Here is a 22,913-nt window from a genome sequence, read left to right as displayed (position 1 = left end):
TTGCTTTCATTGTAAAGGTAAGTAATAATGTTCTTTTCTGCTGTGTTCTCCTTTGTACATGGATAACTGCCACGACACGGTTGCTAGCAGATTGCAACTGTTCTAGACAATGCTCGTGTTTCCACCGGCTGCACCATGGCACGTTTCAGCAGCGTCCCAGAAGTGGCTCTGCTGTGCTCCATGGAGAATAAGTGCTGAGTCTATTTTTGATGGTAGTGGACCGCAGCCGTGTCGATCTACACAGAGCAGATTTAGCCAGACAGGAAGTCAGACAGCGGAACAGCATTGCGCATCCAGTCAATTTTTAAAATAAAACACCTGACGCTGACTCGGGCTCTACAACACAACTTACACACCTAAAACAGACAAATAACGAACCGATTTTAACTACGTAACCTACTCAACCTCAGTAGAGCCACAAAAATCGGGGAGAAATGATGAAATAAACACAATCTGAGCAAGTCAACAACATCAGGCAGGCATGACACGGCGCTTCTGAAACGCGGACGGAGCAAATCAGTGGCGCACAAGCCAGGTAACAGAGATGTGCCCTGTGGAGTCGAGGGATAACTGTTCTTGATTTGATGGTGAATGTTTGGTCATAACCTGGATGTTTCAGTGCTTTGAATCTGGCTTGAAAATCATCTGGAGTTGTTTGAGCAACAAAGCCAAACCTGCATTTAAGTGGATCGTTCACTACTTAGGATGAACCACATGTACTGTATGTTCTAGTTGGGGCTTGACAATATGAAAAAAAAATCTCATCATTTTTAGATTGCTCTATTCTCTATATCTCTAAACGGTCCCCATCCTCCTGAAATCATTGTAAAAGGACAGAGGGTACAGCTTGTTCAGCATGTTGCATATCTAGGTGTGATTGTGAATAGCAATATAAACTTTAAAAAGCATTTTTCAAAAATGTCAAGAAACCATTAAACCTGACCTTTCTTAAAAATAAAACGTATAGCAGCGTTTTTTTCTGCACATAGCACTGGTGCTACAGAGGTTGAATGTTTTGCGAGACAGTCCACAAAATACTGGAGGTACCATCCAGTGCAGTAGGAGGAGCAACAGAGTCTCAGTCGGGGGTGAGGTGGTGTGCTGGGTCATACTAGAGCCTAGAGCAGCAGTTCCCAACCTTTTTGACAAAACAGATCACACATTAAATATAATTTTTCTTGCAGCCTCAAGATTTTATTTACAGAAATAAAATCTTTTCTTTTTTTTAACATTTTAATGTTAAATGAAAATGATTTGCCTTGTGATATGTGATACATAGTTTGACATTTCCAGGAAAATAAATAAAAAACACTGCAGTACATAAATAGCAATTACATCAGCCCCCTTAGCTCTTACTGGGTTTTCACAGCCCAGGAACACAAATAAAGTAGAATGTCAATTAGTCTGTTTCCCTATGCATTAGGTCTAGTTTTGACACTTTACTCTTTGCCTTTATTTATAAATGAAAGTGTACTGTTATTCAAGACAACTTAATGCAGGATTAACAAATAAACTACTGAACTGTGTTCAAAGAATCAAAGTAGTTGGATGAGAATTATCATGATTGTTTAAGCCTCAAAACAACTACATGTTAGCCTGGATTAGAACAGGGTCCTGGGTAGTTAGCACAATTGCTACCCACAGAACTTCATCAACAGAACATAAAAAAAATGGTCCTCGACACACTAGCCCTTTTCACACAGAGTATTTTGTAGAAGTAGTAGTTGTCCACACTGAATCAAGCAGCTCCAACGTAAAGCCACACCAGTGTGTCAATTCATACAGCACGCCGGCGCTGCAGGTCCAAAAGAGGCATGACGGTACACGTCATGGTGATGACGTCTGTGTGTTTTTTTCAATGTGTTTCCGATTTAGATGTTACTCTAAACATGTACCGCTGACTGTTTATAATCCTATGGATGCAGTTATAGTGTGTTGTGATTGAGATCCTGACCCACCATGCATCGGGGAAGTTACATTTTTCGCTCTAAATGACATAATTACATAATCGCCATCAGTAAACAGGATGCTGTCTGACTCTGTCAGTCGCGGTGAGGGATGCTGTTTTCTGGGGGAACGTTTACTGAAGTCTTGGTCGGGAGGGCTGACCGTCACCATGAGACAGTAACACAATAATGGAAGGAGACAAACAGTTGGTGAGTTAAAGTTTTTTGCTGGGGCAGAAATGTGACGAATAGTCGGTAGGACAGACAGGAGGACAGACAGGAGGACAGACAGGAGGACAGACAGGAGGACAGACAGGATGACAGACAGGAGGACAGACAGGAGGACAGACAGGAGGACAAACACTTCTCCACATATAACTGCGGTATTTTTTTCCTTATGTAAGTTGCCAAAGACACTGCCAGTTACTGCGTTACTATTGTTTGGTCCTGTAACATTGCTTTGTTGGTCATTTCTCTTTTATTTGTTGAGTGAAGGACCTGTTTAGTTGTCTGAATGTGAACACCATCAGATCGACACGCCCGCCCGCCGGCTTATCCGTTCACACAGATGCCGGTTTGCCTCTGCTGCGCCTCTGATACTACCTCTGATACTACCTCTGATACTACCTCCGGAGGCGCATCAGAGGCGCAGCGAAATTTCACCCCTCGCCACATCTGAACATTTCACACAAAGGGCGATGCAGAGAATCGGCCCATGATCCCTGCAGTCAAAGGGCAGTGTGAATGGGGCTACTGATTGACAGACAAGTGCACCTCAGCAATGAGTGCTACAGACCAAATACTGAGAGACAAAACCAAGTATATTTCATTGACAGTTTCCACTGCCAACAAGTAAGTTCACTCCTCGTCCTTGTGTCATGTTCCCCCCTTTCTTCACCCCCCCTTCATTAATTTCACCTCCCCTCCTGCAGAGATTTCGATGCCAGTCTGTATCTGTGTGAAGAGGCCTTCGGCGTGCTGCCCCTCGACACACTGGAGCGCCTGGCTGGTACCCTGCTACTATACCCCTACATCCTCACACTGCTGCTGCTCAGCGGCTTGTTGGCAGGTGCTGCACTGCAGAACATGAGGTAGGTGATGGCTGGTCAGGAAATGAGTGAGGGAATAATGGGAGATGGAGGAAGATGTCCTTGGGCAACATTTGAAACGCCTCACTTTGAAATGAAAAGGAGAATTTGTCATTGAAATGAATCAGATGGCTCTGAATATAATTTCCATGTTTTCACTTACTCTTACTTCAATTCTATTAATGTTCATTATCAAGTGGCAGTTGATATCTGTTTATTTTCCTGCAACATAAAGCGACAGCTAATGACCAGTTTAGTCTGATGTTTGTAGATGTGTGCAATCATTTTAACAACAGAAAGAACCCTACTGATTTTTTAAAAGATTTATTTTATAACACAACCTTCAGGTCAACCATAAGGATATGACAATCTGACTACTTGTAAATGAAAGGGGAACAATTGAGTGCCTTTCAGTTTATTGTTTTGCCTTTGAGGCTCTCAACTTGACTGTTTTGGTTTCACCCCTGTCACTGGTGTTGTTTCCAGAAGCAGCAGGCTGCAGTTTTTAGTGACAAAGCTCTGATAATTCAACACTTTACACCATCTGTCCAGCACCATATGGCAGAAAGACAAAGATAGTGACTAGCTGGTGGAGCATTTAGCAGCTAAAGAGCCAGATATTTCCCTCAGGAGTGAGTGGAGCAAAACGGAGTAAAAAAGCAAAAAAATAAAATAAAATGCTAACAGGTTTGTCATGAGCTTAGAAGGTGGTGAAATGGCAATGCTGTGTTTTCAGCTTTTTGTGATACTCCAAGTGGCCAAAAAAATAATATGTTAAAATTTTTTTTACATATTCTAGGGTTGAGATGTTAATATTATATCCATAATCCAAGGATTATCATTAAAAAGGCCAAATAGGTTTCAACTTCATCAGGGCTCCAAACAATGGTCTTCATCAAACACTGTGGCCTCACCTATATAGTAGCAACAATCAGAGGAAATCACATGAAATCCTAGATAATAACATAACAGATGAAACAAATAGAAAACAATGAAATAACATGAGATTGAATGACCCATAATAATTTACTTGCACACAACTTGCATCTTACATCTAGCATCCAGTCTTTGAATCCAAAAAGCTTCCCTGGGGTTAGGTTCTGTATTCTGTCCTCTACCCTGACCAAAGGTTTGATGTGCTCATGCCCTCTATGCACAACAGGAAACCATGAGCAGTGTGAAATTCACTGAAATGTCTAGTCATTGGGTTAAATAAAGGGCCAACCGCACCAAAAACGTTAACTATAACATTAACTGTAAATATAGTATCTTGACAGTCATTCTAACTCAAATGGACTCAAGTGAGTCCACATCACAACAGTACAGTGGGGCACAACGACAGTGGGGAATGATATTGTTGGGATGGCTTTCAGAGCGATTTGATGAACAATAATAACACTGAGAATCAAAATCCATCTTAATTTAAAGGGCGATCGTTTTCCTACAAAATAATGTTGCAGGAGTGCTTGTAATATTGGTTCCTGACTGTAGCAGACATCTTTTATATAAGCTAATTGATGGCATTTAGGAAACACCTTAGATGGTCTACTGCAAAAACTCAGTCTTGGTTATTTAAACCACTTATTAAACGCTTATATAATGTATACTATGTTGCAAACTACACATAAAATACTCTCGAACAGTAACAGAGTGTTGGATTCACCTAAATCCTCATCTTTGAAGAATTTTGTGAAGCCATATTCTTCTTTTTTTGTGCTTTTTCTCTCTGTGCAACCTACATTCATAACAGGGGTATTCAATATCCATCGACCTAAGCACAGCATGTGCTTGGTGCTCATGTTTATAGAACAAAAGTGTGGATGCTCACATTATTGTAGTTATCATTATAGTGATCACAATGACATAATTATGCTTGGTAAGGGGATCTCTCAGGTTAAAATCCATTGAAGGTGAAGCTTAGCACACTTTTTAACACTTTTGCATTCTACATTAAAAACAGGTTAGTTGACACATATATTGCCGCAAATGTCGAAGCAAGCACAGAAAATTTTAACACATCGCTCTTGTGTGAGCTAGTATTGAGTTTTGAATCCTTAAACTTTGATCAACAAGTGGGTGTCCTCATTAGGGCAGGTTGGTCAAAGGAGGTAGTAAAGTGTAAATGATTGGCCTTGCAGAGAGTTTAGGGAGTTTGAGCTCAGAAAAGGACATCAGGATGTCTACCAGCAACTTACTCACAGTGGTTGCCACTCTCCGCCCCACACCACTGCAGATGTAGTAATGGCATTGTTGCTTCATGCTCTGGAAAACAGAATATTCTACCAGCTGCCTCTCAAAGCTTCATTTGCCTGTGGTGCAAGGTGAGGGGCCGCATTGAACTAATCACATTAGCATATCAACTCACCCTCTGCTGTTGGAGGGCTGGAATACTAACCTCATAGAACAAAGGGCTGTTTGCCAATTCGGGAATTAATTTAATCCAGTTTAGCCCACCTCACATAGAAGGAAGAGCAAGATTGGATTTGTATTCAAATGGAAGCCAGTGTCCATCTCATTCGGTGCGGGAGGCCAAATCGTGGGAGTGACATCATTGCCCTCGGGCAACTCTGTGTTTTTCTGCGTACTGACTCCTGCAGACAGAAACAATCGTGGGTGTGCATTATTGCATGTCCGCTTGCTCGCAAACAGCTAATGAAATCTGAATAACAGCTCCTGAAATCTGAATAATCTGAATAATATAAATTCCACCCACCTACCCTTCTGCCTCTACTCTCGAGCGTCTGGCTGTAATGTTTTATGTATCACTGTTGTCTTTTGTCTCGCTCCCTTTTTTGTTTCTCAGCAGACCTAAAGGAGGTTCAGCTGAGGAGAAGAAAGGAGTCGTAGAAGGGCGATTGGTGGCTTTTCGTCCAGATGTGGCCTATAATCTGTTGCATACACTGTTCTACGGCCTCCTGGCATTCAGCACTATGAGGTGAGTTCATGCGCACGCACATGTAATTGTGGGATAATGTACATACAGATACCAGCATTTCTGGTTTAATTTTCGAGACAGAGACTCTTCAAATGTACTTTTCCTCTTGATGGCTTGATTTTTGCGTGCTCGTGAGCAGATGCTGGAATCCAAGTGCCTCTCAAATGCTCTTCACCAGGTGTCTGAGTGGTCCACTTTAGCCTTGATCAGCCCTCCACACCAAACACCATCACACAGTGTCTCTCAAATAGTGACACCTCTTACAACAGGAACAGAGAGAGTGGACATAGCTGGACAACTGATAATACATACTACACTGTGTGGCTGACACCCTGAAACCTATAAAGTACCAAACTTTGTGCATCAATGCTTGTTTTTTTTACTACTCCATGCAACACAAGCACAGAAGTGACCAGCTGCTAAGCATAATATATGTATTCATTAATTATATTGAGTCCATATTTGACCTGATAACTTGCATATCAACAAAACTCTGAATTTGCATCATTAGTGGTCTGTTTGTCAAGAGAATCAAAACATTTCTGGATTCCATACACATAAACACGTATACACCCAGGAAGTAATTCATTGGTAATGCTGGCTGGGGTTGCTGGACTCTAAGTTTCCCCCTATCCAATAAAAAGCAGGTCAGAGTAAACTCTAATCACACCCAGGACCGTCTTCCACAGTGAGGAAACGGCACAGTAAATGTGCTACTTGTGAATTGCACTTTTTTTGTTTTTACATTACCTGTAGCTCCACAACTAATGCAGTTGGTTATTAATGTGCTCCTTTGCTTTGGAGATAGCGCTCAGTTACCACTGTCAATAGTAAGTTACTTAGCCAAAGCAAAGAAATAGTATGTTTAATTCATTCCTGCACTTTTGCTCTTGTGTTTTTGTGTTTGTAAAGGCACCACCCTCCAAATGCTTTTAATGCAGAGTATGATTTATTGCAGCCCCATGCACACTACTTCTGCAGGCGGAGAAAACCAAAGCCTTATGGGGCTGCTGTGCCTGGTTACAGTTACTTGGCTACGATAGACGATCGTTGTTCGGGGGTTGGGTTTAGCAAGCAACCGTGGTCAACCGTTCGTTCTTTACAATACCACATATCTTGAGATACTGTATGGAAAGCAGTCCTATGAGCTAATATGTAAACAGATACACACAGTGGAGCTGGAAGATCCCAATTCCCCCCATGCAAATTAGGAGGGCTAGAAAAAACCCTTGACAGAAGTTGAAACTGTGACCCACGTGTATGGATATTAAGGAGTCAGTGGGGATTGTAAGCACCAAAAGCGAAGAAGTTATTTATTGTACCGGAGGCTGTTCTGCTTGTTTTTTGGCACAGTCACTACACATCTCAGCCAGGCATGCTACTCATGGATTGTGTCCAAAGGTTTCAACCCACAGCAAATATCTTTATTTGAAGAGAAAGAAGATAATGTTGGTGTTCTAGGAATATTAGAAGCATGTTGTGGGACATGCTGTGCCATCTTACCGTCAAAAACTGTCAAAAAATGGGATAAGACATTTTCAATAAAACTTTCTACTCTTTTTTTCTATCAGCTAGCAAGATATGCTTCTCTCTTTTTTTGGATCAACAGCTGCATTTTAATTAATTTAGGGAAAACTTAGCATGAGCATAGAACTTATATTTGTTCGCAAACTATATTCAGAAAGAAAAAAGAAGCAGCGTCTGTCCACTTGAAACTATTTAACCTTGTGTGTTACTCCTGTAAAATTAGCCGCATTAGCCTTCCCTCTCATACTCTTCTCCTGTTTAATGTTTCGTGTCTCTCTTTGGTGTCTCTGGCACACATAAGCACAAGCCTATTCCCCTGGTTGACCTACCTACATTGTCCATTGGCAGTTTCCCTCCGTGGAACAGCACTACCTCTGAGGCTCCAGTTATAGGTGCCAGAGACTTGCTGTGGGTTGAGAGCCCAGACATCCATGCTGGCACCCAGGCTTTACCTTTGAACAGAAACATCTTTCTCGTGGTCTACTTTCATATCCAACCACCTCTTCTTAATTTGTTTTGGCTCTCTGAGCTGGCAGCTTTTACTGCTGCTGTGACACGATGACTAAGGACAAATTTGCTCTTATTGGTCACACCAGAACTATGACCACCAAACAATATGAGCAGTTTGGCCCCAGCCTCTGCAGCAACTGCCTCAATTTTCCACTCAGTGCATTCTCTTGTTTCTGATGTACAACGGTGTTCCTTTGCAAATACATTCTTTGCAATATTTTCAAGGATTTTCATGCATCCTAGCATTCCTCTGTGTTTAAAGAGTAACATAACAGCTCTGAAAAATTGCACTTGTGTTGACCTCCTCACCTTGTTGTAGTGAAGTAGAGGTTCGCCTCCTGAGCTAACATGCCCCAGCCTCCGCAACAACATTGTGGTCACTACATCACTCCTATTAAAAGCTGAACAACCTTCTCTGCTGCTAGTGCAACCATTCCTATACTTCTGCTACTGCCTCTACTTCTACTACTACTACTGCCTCTACTGCTACTACTGCTACAAGTACTACTGCTACAAGTACTACTGCCTCTACTGCTACTACTGCTACAAGTACTACTGCTACAAGTACTACTGCTACTACTGCCTCTACTTCTACTACTACTGCCTCTACTGCTACTACTTCTACAAGTACTACTGCTACAAGTACTACTGCTACTACTGCCTCTACTTCTACTACTACTGCCTCTACTGCTACTACTTCTACAAGTACTACTGCTACAAGTACTTCTGCTACTACTGCCTCTACTGCTACTACTACCACTGCTACTACTGCCTCTACTGCCCCTTCTTCTACTACTACTGCCTCTACTGCTACTACTTCTACAAGTACTACTGCTACAAGTACTTCTGCTACTACTGCCTCTACTGCTACTACTACCACTGCTACTACTGCCTCTACTTCTACTACTACTGCCTCTACTGCTACTACTTCTACAAGTACTACTGCTACAAGTACTTCTGCTACTACTGCCTCTACTGCTACTACTACCACTGCTACTACTGCCTCTACTGCCCCTTCTTCTACTACTACTGCCTCTACTGCTACTACTTCTACAAGTACTACTGCTACAAGTACTACTGCTACTACTGCCTCTACTGCTACTACTACCACTGCTACTACTACTACTACTGATGAGACTGTGTGTCCCTCTGAGATTAGGCTGCTTTGCTAAAAGCATGCAGGTTCAGGAAACCAGTGTTTCTTCTGATAACTGCAAGCTAAATAAAATCACAACAGAAAACAAAACCTCCTGTGTTCAATCATCCACTAAGTAACGTGATTCCACATGCTACCTTTCCAGAGCCTCAGCTCTGAACCGCAGTTGGGTGACCTCTGGTTTAATTGTATTGCAGTTTATCTTAAGGCCGGTTCATAGTGGGTGAGTAGCTTTTCACAGTCCGGACCAACTCTGCCGTGAAGAATGTAGGAAGACAGCATAGTAAAGTTGCATAAACAAGGCCTTTTTATTTCTTGTCTGTGGCAGCGAACACAACACAGCCTTTCAATGATTATTATACTCCAAACTGAGCTTATCTAGACACTTTACAGCTGACTAAAGTAACTAAATTACCCATACCATGAGTTTTTTTGGTATCTCTCTCACACACCACGAGAGACTCTCACAACACATCTGCAAGACTCTCTCTCACACAGGCTACCTACAAGCCCACTAGAGCTCAGCTGGTAAAATAAGTGCAAGTAGGTGCGCGTTATACACCATAAGCTTAGACATTAACGCCAACGTACTGTGACCATAATACTAGACATTTCCACTCACACGCCTGAAAGTGTAGGACATTGTGTATTTGCCCTTTCCTGGCACCACTGATCACCTTAGTGCTTTTAGCTTTGGGTTTTACAAACCCAGACCTACACAATGTTGATAGTTGGTTCATGGCAGCTCTGTAGTGTCACACAACTCGACTAGTATGCCTTGTGGCTTTCAGTTTCACACTATAGTGTTCAGCACAACAACCCACCCAGGCCTGTCTCCCAACTTTCATCTTTATTGACAAGTGGTATTCATTCTAGCATCTACAATAGACTGTTCAGGTTTAGTCATTTCAAGCTCCAAACCCAGGCTGCTGTGCTTGACATCCATGATTCCTCTTGTGAAAGTATAATTGTCTTTAACTTTTGGCTCTTTGTGAGGACTGTCAAGAGAATCACAGAGTTTACAACTGGAATAATCACATCCTCTCCCTGTATTAAAAGAAACCTGCAATTACTCAGTCAAAAAGAAGAGGGGAATAGTTTGTATCTGGGTTATTCATAGCAACATGGAGATTCAAAGGTTCACATAAGTAGCTTAATGAATACGATTTTGAGTGCAGCAGAGACAGTAACTGGGTTACCCTGTGCATGTGCATGGAGCACACAATGTTCTCATGGTAACCTAAGTATATGTGCTGTGCAGGCACGTGTTATACAGTACATGTATTCCGTATAGTTCATACAATGCATCCCTCTTACAGTCAGGAATTACAGTAATGATTGAATTCGCACAAAAGCCGAAGAATCTGAAAGCTTTTAACACAGCAGCAGCCAGGTCGTGCAGAAACTGACACATTTGATTTCAGCACTTTCTCTAAAATGCTGATGAAGAGCGAGAGGCCAAAAGTGCAGAGAGCCATTCATTTCTGTCAGACAGCTCCTTTGCATTAAAAACGTATTGAGATTTATTTCTGTGAGGCAGCACTTTTCATGCCTCCTCTCTCTCTCTCTCTCTCTCTCTCTCTCTCTCTCTCTCTCTCTTTGTCTCTCTCTTTGTCGCTCTCTCCCTCGCTCCCCCCCCACTTTCTCTCTCTCCCCCCCCACTTTCTCTCTCTCTCCCCCCCACTCTCTCTCCCTCTCTCGCTCTCTCTCTCTCTCTCTCATGGCTCTGTCTGCTCTCTGATGAATCTTTTCCTCATTCATTTAGAACTCTTAATTCATGTGCTGTGAATCAGAAGTTAAATAATAATGCTGTATTTTAGACACTAAATTAAGTTTAGCTACAGCAGAACTGTTTCACTGAGTCTTCCGCCATTTGGTCGTCTTGTTTGACTTTAAATGTCTTTTTCTGGCGTTTTCAAGTATTTTGAATGTCCCTTGACATGGCCTCTCCCTCCTACTCTCTGCCCAGGATGAAGTATATCTGGACCGGCCATATGTGTGCGATCGCGGCCTATGGTGTGTGTGGGACGGAGCTGTGGACTCTGCTTCTCAACGCTCTCCGCTGCAACAGTAAAGTTCTGGTACGAGTTCACAGTAACCGCACTTCCAGCTCCAAACATCTGCTCCACTGTTTTCCTTCTCTTGCTTTGATATGAAAACTGTGATCCATGACTTTGAAAACTATGTTTTTTCCATCCTGACTTTTACTTTTAAAGCTTCACTAATCTATATTTTTTGTATTTTCCATGGCATAAATGAAAGTGTGTAATGTGAAAGAACACACAGAGACCCGTCACGATTGCAACCCCCTTTATCTATACAAAGCGTTTAGCCTCTTTTAGCTCATTGCTCTGGGTATTGCCAACAAACGTAACTGTAATGCTAATTTTGCTCAATGCCTGCTTGATGTGTAAAACGGCAACAATATATTTTTGTTGTTGTTATGTTGATGTATTTATTTTTTATTTGTATTTTTTTCTTTCCACAGTAATCATTATTCTTGCAATGCTTTTACTTTTCATTCACTTACACACAGATGTTGTGTTTTTAGGCTGTTACTGCCAGATGACCAAAAAATGGTTATTGCATTTTTAAAGTTTTGCCCTAAACTATGTTTTTTTAGTTCCACTGATCCAGTGGAAGCATCTGTTACTGAAAAGCACTGAATGATAACTAGGGCTGAGTATCATTTGAAATGTTTCAATACATACACAATGTGTGAGTTGACAGTATCAATACCTTTGTCAGTTCCTTAAAGAAATGGTCCATCCAAAAATGAAAAATTCAGTCATTATCTAGTCACCCTCATGGAAAGTCAGGTGAAGTTTCCTCGAGGAAAACACAAAACAAAACACTTCCAGCACTTCACAGCAAAACAGCATTACAGCATTCTCCTGAACTGCTGAAGTAGATGGAACATTTGTATTAAAAATGGTTTACACACAGTTCAAGTCTCTGGAAGCCACGAGGTCCCAAATTGATTCGACAAGATATTATTTAAACCCTTTTTTAGGGTGCAATCTTCACAGAAGCTGCTACACTAAAGGCATCAGTGTGTGTCCCATGTGAAGGGGGGCATAAGCTTGACTGCGTGTCGTAGGTGTAGTTGTTTCGGTCTCTTTGAATGTTTTTGCTGTGAAGCTCCAGAAATGTTTTGTGAACTACGAAAGTTCACACTTTCCATCAGCATGGAGGTGAGAAGATATAACTACATTTTCATATTTGGGTGAACTTTTCCTTTAAGTCCAGGAGTAGAAGCATCTTTAGCATAAAACCCTGCTTTCATTTAACAAAATATGCCAAACATGTTCGTATATCAGGGTCTTAACAGAAGCACCCTTTCCTTGGATAAAATTCAGTCTCAGACAAGTTGTTACTTGAGCAGGAAATATAAGACCGGTGATGGTCATACTGTTGGTCGTCACTAAAACTGGTATCAAACATCAATACTTTACTGTCAGTATTGACTGTAAAAGAAACTGTCAGAAGTTGGCCTTCAATGCTTGCTCAGACTCTTAGTCTTATTTGCTTTTCATACATATGTATATATATATATATATATATATATATACATATGTATGAAAAATGATGATCTCTAAATTTGACCGCACCCTGTGAGACTCTATTCCCAGAGTGATTCTCACATGAAGGTGAGCCATTATGCTGCCTAATGTCCACTTAAATTTGAATCCACAGCCTCCACTCTCGACTGTTGATACCATTGCTACTGGGGCCACTAGGTGTCAGTGTGGTCATAACATGACAACAGCGTGGATCAGATAAGAAATGATACTTGTGAGCAGTGCTGCTCTGTCTGTCGCTTTATCTCTGTGTTATCTCATTCTGTGCTTGTCTTCACCTTTAGGTATATCTCTGTCTGACTCCCACCACCTGTGATATGATTATATTCCTTCATTTCATTAGAAATGTTTTCTTTCTCTCATTTTGCAGTTAAGGCTTGTCAGATATGCAGTTCCACTGGCGATGATCGGTTGCCTGTATTACAAGGTATGCCATTTCCCTGGTGGGTTATGCTCATCACTGTATTGACGGTCTCATTACACAGCCGAACCAGGTTTTACAAACTGTGTAGCGATATGAGAAAAGGAAAATGCTTGAAATGGTTTTGAAAGTAGCAAAAGAAAATGATATAAAGCAATTGGATCATAACAGGATACCAAAACAATTGCTTGGCTTTTATTTATTTTGTTGCTGAAGGCTGTCATATACACTGATATATTCAGAGCTGTAATGAGATGTTATTTAAGACACATCAGTAGGTTTGATGCTCTGTTTTATGGCCTTCATAAATACTAACGCAAGGGTTTCCATCACTTGTCTCTGTCTGTTTCCCCTCTAGTTCTGGCCTAAGCTAATGGAGGAGTTATCAGAACTGAGGGAGTTTTATGATCCAGACACTGTGGAGCTCATGACCTGGATTAGGTACACACATAAACCCACACACTCTAATCCAGAGCACAAATCAAATCGAAGCAAATCTGATTAGCTTGTTTCCTCGGATCAAGTTTCCCTTTGCCTGATGCCCTTGATTAGTCTGCTTGCGTGCGTGCGTGCGTGCGTGTGTGTTTACTCGTGTATCGGCGCTTGTTTGCCGGGGAGTCTGGCCCATGAGTGATGAGAGCCGATGGGTCTCCCTGAATAAGATTTGGGGGTGCTGGAAGGGACCCAGCTGTTGGCAGAACTCTAACCCACCTCAGGGGTCACTGTTGCTGGGCTTTCGATCAAGAGCATCAGCACGATGGGATCATAGATGGAGCAGTGATTTGGAATGGCTCTGCACTGTGGCTGCTGTGTGTGTTTTTGTGTTTGCACATCTGTGTGTGTCTGTCATTTTCTGGTCATCAGGTTGGATGTGGGGCATCAGACTTCCTGTTGGCTAAGCATCTATATAGCATACCATGTAACTTCCCAGGCACAATTTCTGGCCAAGGACACATCACATCAAATCCAGCCGCCCATATTTGTATTGTTTTTAGTCAAAACCATTCAGATCAGCACAGTGAAGTGAGTTTAACATGAATTGGTGGCTGATCTGAATGAGTCAGTGTGTCCCCTACCAGATCGGGGTTGAACATGGGTCAGACACTGCACTGTGGATAGGCCTTCCTTTCAGGGATGTACCTATAATTAAACAGCAATTCAATTGACGATAAGTGAAAAAGCTGTAAAGAAAGTGAAAAATTCACTTCGTTATTAGAATGTTTTTCATCTTTTTTTCATAAAGTGATCTCAAGCTCAAAGGTCAGTTTACTTATCAAGGAGACCATTCATGTCTAACGGCAACGATCAACCTTGAACAGAAACGGGGTTGATTTTTGGTTTCTTTGTAAAAGTTTTTTTTTAAATATTAATATTGAATAGACATTTCAAAAAATATTTTTGCATAGAATACTTATTTTATAAACTGTAAAGTATGTCTGTGTATAACTGTGTAAATCCTTAGTAAATGGGGAACTTTGCTGATTTTCAAATACAGTGTTGGTAGTATATACAACTGAATAATGGTTAACTTCTCTCCGTGTTGCCTGTACCCAGAGCCCACAGTCTTTTGCTGAAAAAAATACAAATAGTATAGTCGGATCGAGAGTGAGCGCCTCACCTCTCTCCATCTCAGATCGAGTGAGGGGCATCTCCCCACGAGGCAACGCTGATAAACTACAAACCAAGATTCTGTTACTAGACTGCCTATAATGTTTTCAGAAACATAATTGAGTGGACTGTGTAGATGTAATACCATATTATTTGTTACCAGCCGCCATCATCACTGTTTCCTGTTTCAAAACTCCAAGTCTCTGAGCCAAAACCAAGCACCGCCCAGCTCACACGTGTGTCCACCCATCAGCAGGTGTGTTTATTGGTCTGGTGCGGCGCAGTGCATTCTGGTTGTTATAGGTTTCTACCTTTTGAGCAAAAGGGAACACCACTGCAGTTTTCCCCTGTTTTCTCTGGTCATGTAGCACCAATTTCAAAAATATTATGTCTTTCTACTGCAGACAGCCCAGTTGTATGCAAGGGCCATCTTCCCAACAATGAAATAAAAAGCAGTGAGATGTTTGGCAGGTGCATACTTTCTGTGAACGATGCAAAAACACCAGAAGAACTGCTGTAAAAAGATTGGATTGTTGACTTCAGTAAAAAGAGGAATCTTCCAATTATTGTGCTGTAGTGTAGGAGAAAGATTTCCATTATTGTGGAATTCACTGAGCATGTATTAAATGTTTCTGTTTTTTCACACCTGCAAGTTTCCATCCGTGTGCAGTTTGCTGTGTGTGCAAGTGCTCTACTTGATTAAACCTGCTGAATGGTGAGCTAGTAGGGGTTTTCAACAACTGATAAGAATTGTACAAGAATAATTCTATTTTGTACTTAAGTGAATATCTTGGAGGTTATTTTCCTGTTATTCTTGTCAGGATTGATTAATTTTGATAATTGGCCAAAACTCTTCACTGAAACAAACGGCTAATTAAAAAGCATTAAAGTCTAAAAGCAGAACCACTTTAGATTCAGGTCTTTCCCCTAGATGATCACTGTAGTTCTCTTCTTTACTGAATAAGTCATATTTCAAAGCTCATTATTTCCATCCTATCATCATCAGCATGATGACACTGAGTGGACCAGATGTGATTTTTAAGAAATGGCCAATTTTGGTCTAATCCTATTAGACAGATAGTGGAATAGCACAGAGAGGGAGAGGGGGTGAGAGATGGAGAGCGAGACAGAGGAGGAGAGTTTGGGATTTTGAATGTATTTGTGTGTGTGACATGGGTTCCCTTCCCTCCGGAGCTAATCCCATTAGGCTCCGAGGATTAGGGGCTGCCTAGAGTTACCTTGGTTGGGGCTGAGAGCAGGGCGGAGCACTAAGCTTCTTGCTGCTGCACTAATTACATTCCAGATGAAAGTGTTAAGATGGGGAATGGGGTTTGTCTTACGCTGTATTCTCTTGCTGACTGGGGCCAAGGCTATTTAGTTTTGTATAGAATGATCATGGGAGATTCTCAAGCTGTGGCATATTGAGGGGCACAGAGATAGATACATGCATGTATGCATGTAGAAGAGAGTATATTCCTGGACAAGCTAGTATTTATGTAAAGCTGTCATAGACTCATTTTGGTAATTCTAGCTGCAGGGGACATGCGCCATGAATGAATCATGCACGACTGATAAAGGTTGCAAATGTTCAGAAAAGGATTTAATGTGGCCCGTTGTTGAAATCCAACCCCGCCACCTGAATAAATGTACGTTTCTGCAAATAATGGATTGGTTGAAACTATACGTATGTGTTGTTTAGGGTTAAGGAAAGATAATGTTTTGACTTAAATCTCCTGTTTTCTGTTGCCACAAACACGGCTGGAAATAGTTCTGACGTCTCTTTAGGAACATCCAGTGGCTTCACACTAATGTTGAAGCACCAGCTCGACTGTGCTCACTGGCCTGGCTGTAACTTTACCACCATCCCCTCTCTCTACCAATATGACTGTCAGATTAAAAACATTTAACTTGAGCGCAATGTCAACTGCTGACATTTTATGTCGGCCCCTGGGCTGCGAAATCGTAGACCAATAAAGACGCAGGGTGATTTTTATCAGTTTTGTTGTACTTCTGTTGTTACAAGGCTGAAATGTCAAAAAGATCAAATGTTCAAAAGAGTCCTTCTAATTTTCCAAATTCTAAATTCTACAAAGAGCATCTTTGAGATATTGTGATGAAGGTCTAAGGACATTGTGCAGGAGTTATTTTTCCTGATTTTGTTGGCCCTACGCACCTGTCAATCTTAAGGTGTGCACAAGCTGTTCTCCCTACAAAGAGCATCTGAAATCAGAATATTGATTAGGTTAAAGGTAGATCCTTAAGATTCGAGGTAAGAAGACCCTCACACGAGCTAATGAAACATGTCCTATGCCCTCATGAGTATAGAAAGATGTGTGGTATAAGACTGGGTGATAAGGGATAATCATAATTCCCAGGGCAATCATTAGAGACCCTGGGCTTCACACGTGTGAAGAACTGAGGTGTAGCTAACGTGATAACAAGCAGTACAGGTTCATCTGGACTTTGCACAACCATAACTCACAAGTTTCCACTTGATAACAGCAGAGGCTCCACAGCTCAGCTGTAGGCTGATACTCAGTTTAAATGGGCAGTCAATAAATCAATAGCAATGCTGGGTAGTTCCACTGCCTCCAAGTCTGAGTTATAGTTGTGAGTGTGCAGTTTTGAAAGTCAGAGATATCACTTCTGTATAGCCTCTCTGCTTCTTCCTCAACCTGTTTTTTAATCTTTTTTTCAAATTCAGATTTGCATGCTTGTGCTGCCATAGCAGCGTCGTGCCAGTCAGCGGAGACTTACGAAAAATAAACAAGTGATGATTAGCAAGAGCTTCACTGCTCTGCTCTCCGACATAAAAGTTTGATACTTGGCATGAAGAGTTCAAGGCAGTGCAAGTGTTACATGTGCAGCATACTGTAGAGAGGAGCAGCTTAAGCTCAGCCACATGTTTAATATAAACTGGTAGCTCTCAGACTATCAGGGCTCACAGATTCATACACAGTGCAGCACACTGCAGGCTGGAGCTGGAGCAGGGAGCACAGCTCACATGTCACATTTCACAGTACAGATGAGAGTCGGGAGTGGGTTTTATTGCATCTTAAATATTGCAGTCGGACAGTTACAACTGGAGAGTATGTGTAATGTTCATATGATGAACTCATTGTATCATTTCTCCGTTGTTTGGCACAGAAAATTTGACTCTATATGAGCCAGAAACACAACAATCACAGAATCAATCTCTCCTCCCTTTCACTTCTCTTGTTTTCTCCCTCCAAACAGCACTCATCGTACATATTTCACCATAGAGAGGCCATCTGATAATACCAGTATCACATATTTTGTTTTGAAAGACTCCTTGTTTTTTTCCTAACCTCGTCCTGCCCTCACTCCTCCTCTTCTGGGTCGAGATATACGGTCTGTGGTCGAGAATTATGAAGGCTGCAGTGAAAATTATTAATGAGAGCTTTGACAGCAGTTTTGCTGCAAATTCAGGAGGCTCATCTAGCTACTCAGCATGGAGACCCATTCAGAGAAGGAACACACTCAAAAGAAAAAGTCAGCATTTTTGACTTTGTTTATCCCACAAGTCCTCACTCCTGAATGAGAAAGTAGGCTGTTTGTCTTCTAAAGGCCCATTATTACCGCTCCAAAGTGACTCATATGAGGATTTCCCGATTTGCCACCTTTATGGATGAGGTCTGATTGTGAAAATATAGTAACATTTCCAACATATGAATGAAAGCATTCATGAATTTTTTAGTTAAACAATTAAAATCTAGCATAAACAGAAATGGATATTGCTTTTAACCAGTTGGTTGCAAAAGCAAGAAGCTCTTATTTTTTCATTTACTACTAATCAGTAGATTAAATTAAAGTATTTTGTACTTTTTTATTTATCTTTCACAAGCCCCCCTTCTTATTTCAATCGTTTGGTCCTCACACAGTTAATCATGTCTGTTCCCTGTTTTCTCCATAGACCGTTACTTATATTCAGCCACATATTTGCCATTTTCCTAATGCTCAAATGATAATGAGGTAGGCATTGCTCATGCATTGCCAGTACACTGGTAGGATGATTACATTGTATTTTTGAGGGTGGGGTCTGTTTTTATTTGCTTTAGTTGCTGCCGAGTTGCTTACCAGCTCACCACTGTAGTCATCAACACTTCCTACTGTCGCTCTGACAGCAACCTCCAACTGTCTCACCCAGGCAAGAGAACTCATGCTCCTATCACCAGGCAAGGGAACAGACAAGTCAAGTTTCACAACCCTGGCGGACGTGTGTCCCACATGCATCCCCATGCCGGGTGTTTTGTCTCCGCACCACATATCCGTAACATAGTTGTGTATGGCCTGGGAAGCTTGTGACAAAATTAGCATTATGCGGAGGAATTCGAGCTAAGAAAACGCAAATAGCAAAGGAATGAAGCATCCAAACAATGGCCCACAGAGAAGAAACTCTGCTGCCCCCAACTTAATGGAGGGTCTGGGGATCACCTAACCTAATAAGAAAATGAAAAAACTGGACTAGCAACAACAACTTATTTTTATATTCTCTCCAACATGTCACAACTCCTTCCTTACCATAACTCTGAGGAGACATAGTCCTTTTTATGCTTTCTGGCAAGGGGCTGGGTGGTGGGGTCACAATGTTACAAAGCCAGAATGGCTTAGTTGTCAATGACTGTAAGTCATCTGTGATGGACGATAGCATCATCCAGCCTGAGTGTGTAACATCTGTTGTACAATTGAGAGCAGTGTCTTAATTAGCTGGCGTAACTGAGAACGCTGGTGGCTAAACACACTGAGAACTAGCCTTTTTAGTCAACAACCTGACAAAAGCCAACTTTTGTCATATAACTACACCAACTAGTGACTGTAATATTAATCATCTGTATACTGTGTATCATTGATTTGTGAACTAATTATAACCTTAAAGGATAACTACCGTTTTTTACAACCTGGAACTTATTTCTAGCAAAATATATGGTCATTTACTCACCCAGATAACTTTGGTGTCATTTGGCATCGTTCGGACGAAATTAGATCCAGTGTAGCGCCGATATATCCATATAATGCGAGTAACGGGGCATCGACACACAGCCTCTATATAACGCATTATCTGCCACGAAACTAGTTCATTTCACCAATATTTTGTCATGATATGCTAGTGCTATTCCCCTCTGAGTCCGGGCTCGTCTGTTATCAACATCCGGGGTCAAACTAGCAGTAGCAGCTACAGGTAAACAAGCCGGCTGTCGTGGGTGTGCGCGCAGCTCAGAGACGACATCTTCCAGGTCAGAGGTAGTAGGTCAACCTACAGACCCCGGATGTTGATAACAGACGAGCCCGGACTCAGAGGGGAATAGCACTAGCGTATCGTAACAAAATATTAGTGAAATGAACTAGTTTCGTGGCAGATAATGCGTTATATAGAGGCTGTGTGTCGATGCCCCGTTACTCGCATTATATGGATATATCGGCGCTACACTGGATCTAATTTCGTCCGAACGACGCCGAATGACACCAAAGTTATCTGGGTGAGTAAATGACCATATATTTTGCTAGAAATAAGGTCCAGGTTGTAAAAAATGGTAGTTATCCTTTAATATACTGTAAAGGGTCAGGTCACCCAAATTACAAAAAAATGATCTCATTGTCTCTAGTGGCTATACATGCTAATAATTTCTTATTTATTCATCGGGTCTTGTCTGTGATATTTCTGCCTCTACCTACAAATGAGGCGAATGGAATTTGATTCAAGGTGCTCACAGCTGAGCACCACAACAGATACTGAAGAGATAACCCACAGAATCAACTTTCTTTAATGGGAAATATAAAGAAATAGCTCTTATGAAACTTCTCACGTCCAAAGTGAGGTTGATGGAAGTTCCATTCCCCTTTGTATCGGGCTAGAGGCAGAAATACCAAAGGAAAAAGTCAATTTCAACACACTCTTATAGCCTCTCATTGATTTAGCATGTAAGGTCAACACTTCGGTCACAAGGACGTTTCTCAGGACATAATGGATTGAAGTCGATTTTTGGGGGACAAAACAGGTGGTGTGCATGCTGCCCTCTACTCACCTGGAGGCAGAAATCTCAATAATAAAAACACAGTAGAGTTTCTAACTCCAGCTAGAGGTGTAAATCACGAGTTTCATCACAATACAATATTATGTAGATTCTGTGGACAACAATGCAATATTTGCTGCCACAAAATGATTCTGTTCGATCCAATTCATTTGCCCGCAATCAATATGAGAGGATATCATATGCTCATAACACAATCAGTGAGTAACAGTTCCAGATTTGGAATGGAAATAGTCAGGGAGAGACGGAAGGAGAGTTAAAGGAGACGGTCACAAAGTCGCCAGTAGTCCAACATGGCTGTCTATGTCAGAGCATCATCCCCCACTCTATCACCGCTGGTTGATCGCTACCTCCTTTTCCACAAGGCAAACAGTAAAGTTTGTATTCCTTTTTTCTAACACACCCCTGCTGTCTGATTTAAACAACAGGGTTTTGTCATTGTGGCCTAGATTAACTTCCACTCAGTCCCTGTACTAGCAGTACAGCCCTACGAGAAGTGAAGTGAGTTTTATACATGATAATGTGGATCAATGTTTGTGTGTGCGTGTGTGCGTGTGTGTGTGTGTTTTGTGTATGTTTGTGTAAACAGTGCAGTAAAAGAACTGTATGGCTAGCTCTCTTAACTTAAAGCACCGATAGCTGAACACACTTAGCATCAGCCTTTTCAGTTCACTTATTAGCTAACTAGCTAAAGCTAACTTTCTTACTGACCTACAGGAGCTGGTGTGTGTAATGTACAGAGGCTGTCCACGTGATGTTACCGAAGGTGGAAGTCACCACAATAAAGCCGATACAGCCGCTGAATGGCAGAAAGACTTCTGGCAACATTGTTAATATTTAGCAAGTGCTGCAACATTGAAAAAACAATGGGAAAAGTTTTGTGTGATTGACACTTTACAGAAAGATTCAACAGGGACATATACATGTTAGGAAACTAGATTACCGGTCACATGTCAATGCCCACAGACCACTGGTAAGGATCAATGTTGAACCAAACTACCTTTAATTTCCACAGATGATTGTGTGTTTGCTCCTGGTTTTCCCGGGCCTTTTACTAAACGCAGCCATGTTGATGAATGTTTTGCCACTCAGTCCAACGGGGGGATGCTGAATACTGCTACAGCAGCACTGTTTAACTCTTGAAACAGTAGCTAAAGCAATTTAGCCAGTCTCCAAACAGTTTTTGGGTTTGTTTGTTCAAATGACCATTGCTGTCATTTTTCTGGTGTGGGCGTCCTCGACTGTTCATTCTGTGTGGGTAAAGGTTAAGCTCCTTACTCATATGAGGTCCCCAGATAAATCTATTCTAGTGCAAATAGGGCTCATCACTCCCTCTCCCTCCCAGTGTTGTTTTGTAGGTCTGTCATATTGTGTCCATCTGTCTGTGTAATTAAAACACATTGCATCATCCGTTCTTAGGAAGCATGTGCCACTATTCGCAAGTCAGTCCTCCAGTAAAATTCAGTTTACAGCTTGCTCCAAGAAACTGTATCCTCGCTGATTTTTACATCCTCTGCTCGTGCTGTCTCTGACTCGCTCTCTCACTCCCTTAATTGTCTTCTTGTCATCCTGCTCCTTGTTGTGTTTTAAATTGTTTAAATTACCAGCATTTAGCCTCATCCTTAAATGGGGAATGTGCAGCTCTGTGTCTGTGATCTGTGTGTGTGTGTGTGTGTGTCTGTGTGTGTCTGTGTGTCTGTGTGTGTCTGTGTGTGTGTGTGTGTGTCTGTGTGTGTGTGTGTGTGTGTGTGTGTGTGTGTGTGTGTCTGTCTTTCTCTGCATTCTAACTGATCCAGAGGCAGTTCAGAGAGAGAGACTGTCATTGATTGAAGTACATATCTCTCAGTCAGAAGTCAGACTTCAGTAAAAGTCTATTGCCTGACGCGTTTATAAGAACACTTCCCATCATTTTCTCAGGCTCAGTATTAGTCCTCCTCATCTCTTCCACTCAACAACATTTAACTGGAGTTAACTACCACATAAAGAAGCTACGAGGAACTTTCATTTCTTGTCCATTTTGAAGGCCCCTGTGGACAAAAGAATTATGAGCACCAGAGCCTGACATTTAAAAGAAAAGTCTCCCACTGGCTC

General features: G+C 41.6%; 1 protein-coding gene across 4 annotated transcripts in view; it reads left to right on the top strand.

The window, feature by feature from the left end:
* dpy19l3 (dpy-19 like C-mannosyltransferase 3) overlaps positions 1–22,913 on the top strand; it is a 76,693-nt gene that overhangs the window by 28,013 nt on the left and 25,767 nt on the right. For 2 of the 4 annotated variants that reach the window (XM_084349152.1, XM_084349150.1), the window contains 5 exons: positions 2,879–3,037; positions 5,841–5,969; positions 11,132–11,243; positions 13,114–13,170; positions 13,523–13,605. In XM_084349152.1, the coding sequence (XP_084205278.1) occupies positions 2,879–3,037; positions 5,841–5,969; positions 11,132–11,243; positions 13,114–13,170; positions 13,523–13,605 (540 nt within the window). Of the gene's footprint in view, positions 1–2,878; positions 3,038–5,837; positions 5,970–11,131; positions 11,244–13,113; positions 13,171–13,522; positions 13,606–22,913 lie in introns of all 4 variants that reach the window. The other 2 variants (XM_084349151.1, XM_084349149.1) reach the window with 1 other exon arrangement.

The sequence above is a fragment of the Pagrus pagrus genome (genome assembly GCF_965226575.1).
Source record: "Pagrus pagrus genome assembly, chromosome: 1".
Classification (NCBI taxonomy): Eukaryota; Metazoa; Chordata; class Actinopteri; order Spariformes; family Sparidae; genus Pagrus; species Pagrus pagrus.
Note: the sequence above shows the minus strand (reverse complement) of the source record. Positions and strands in the feature narration are given on the sequence as shown.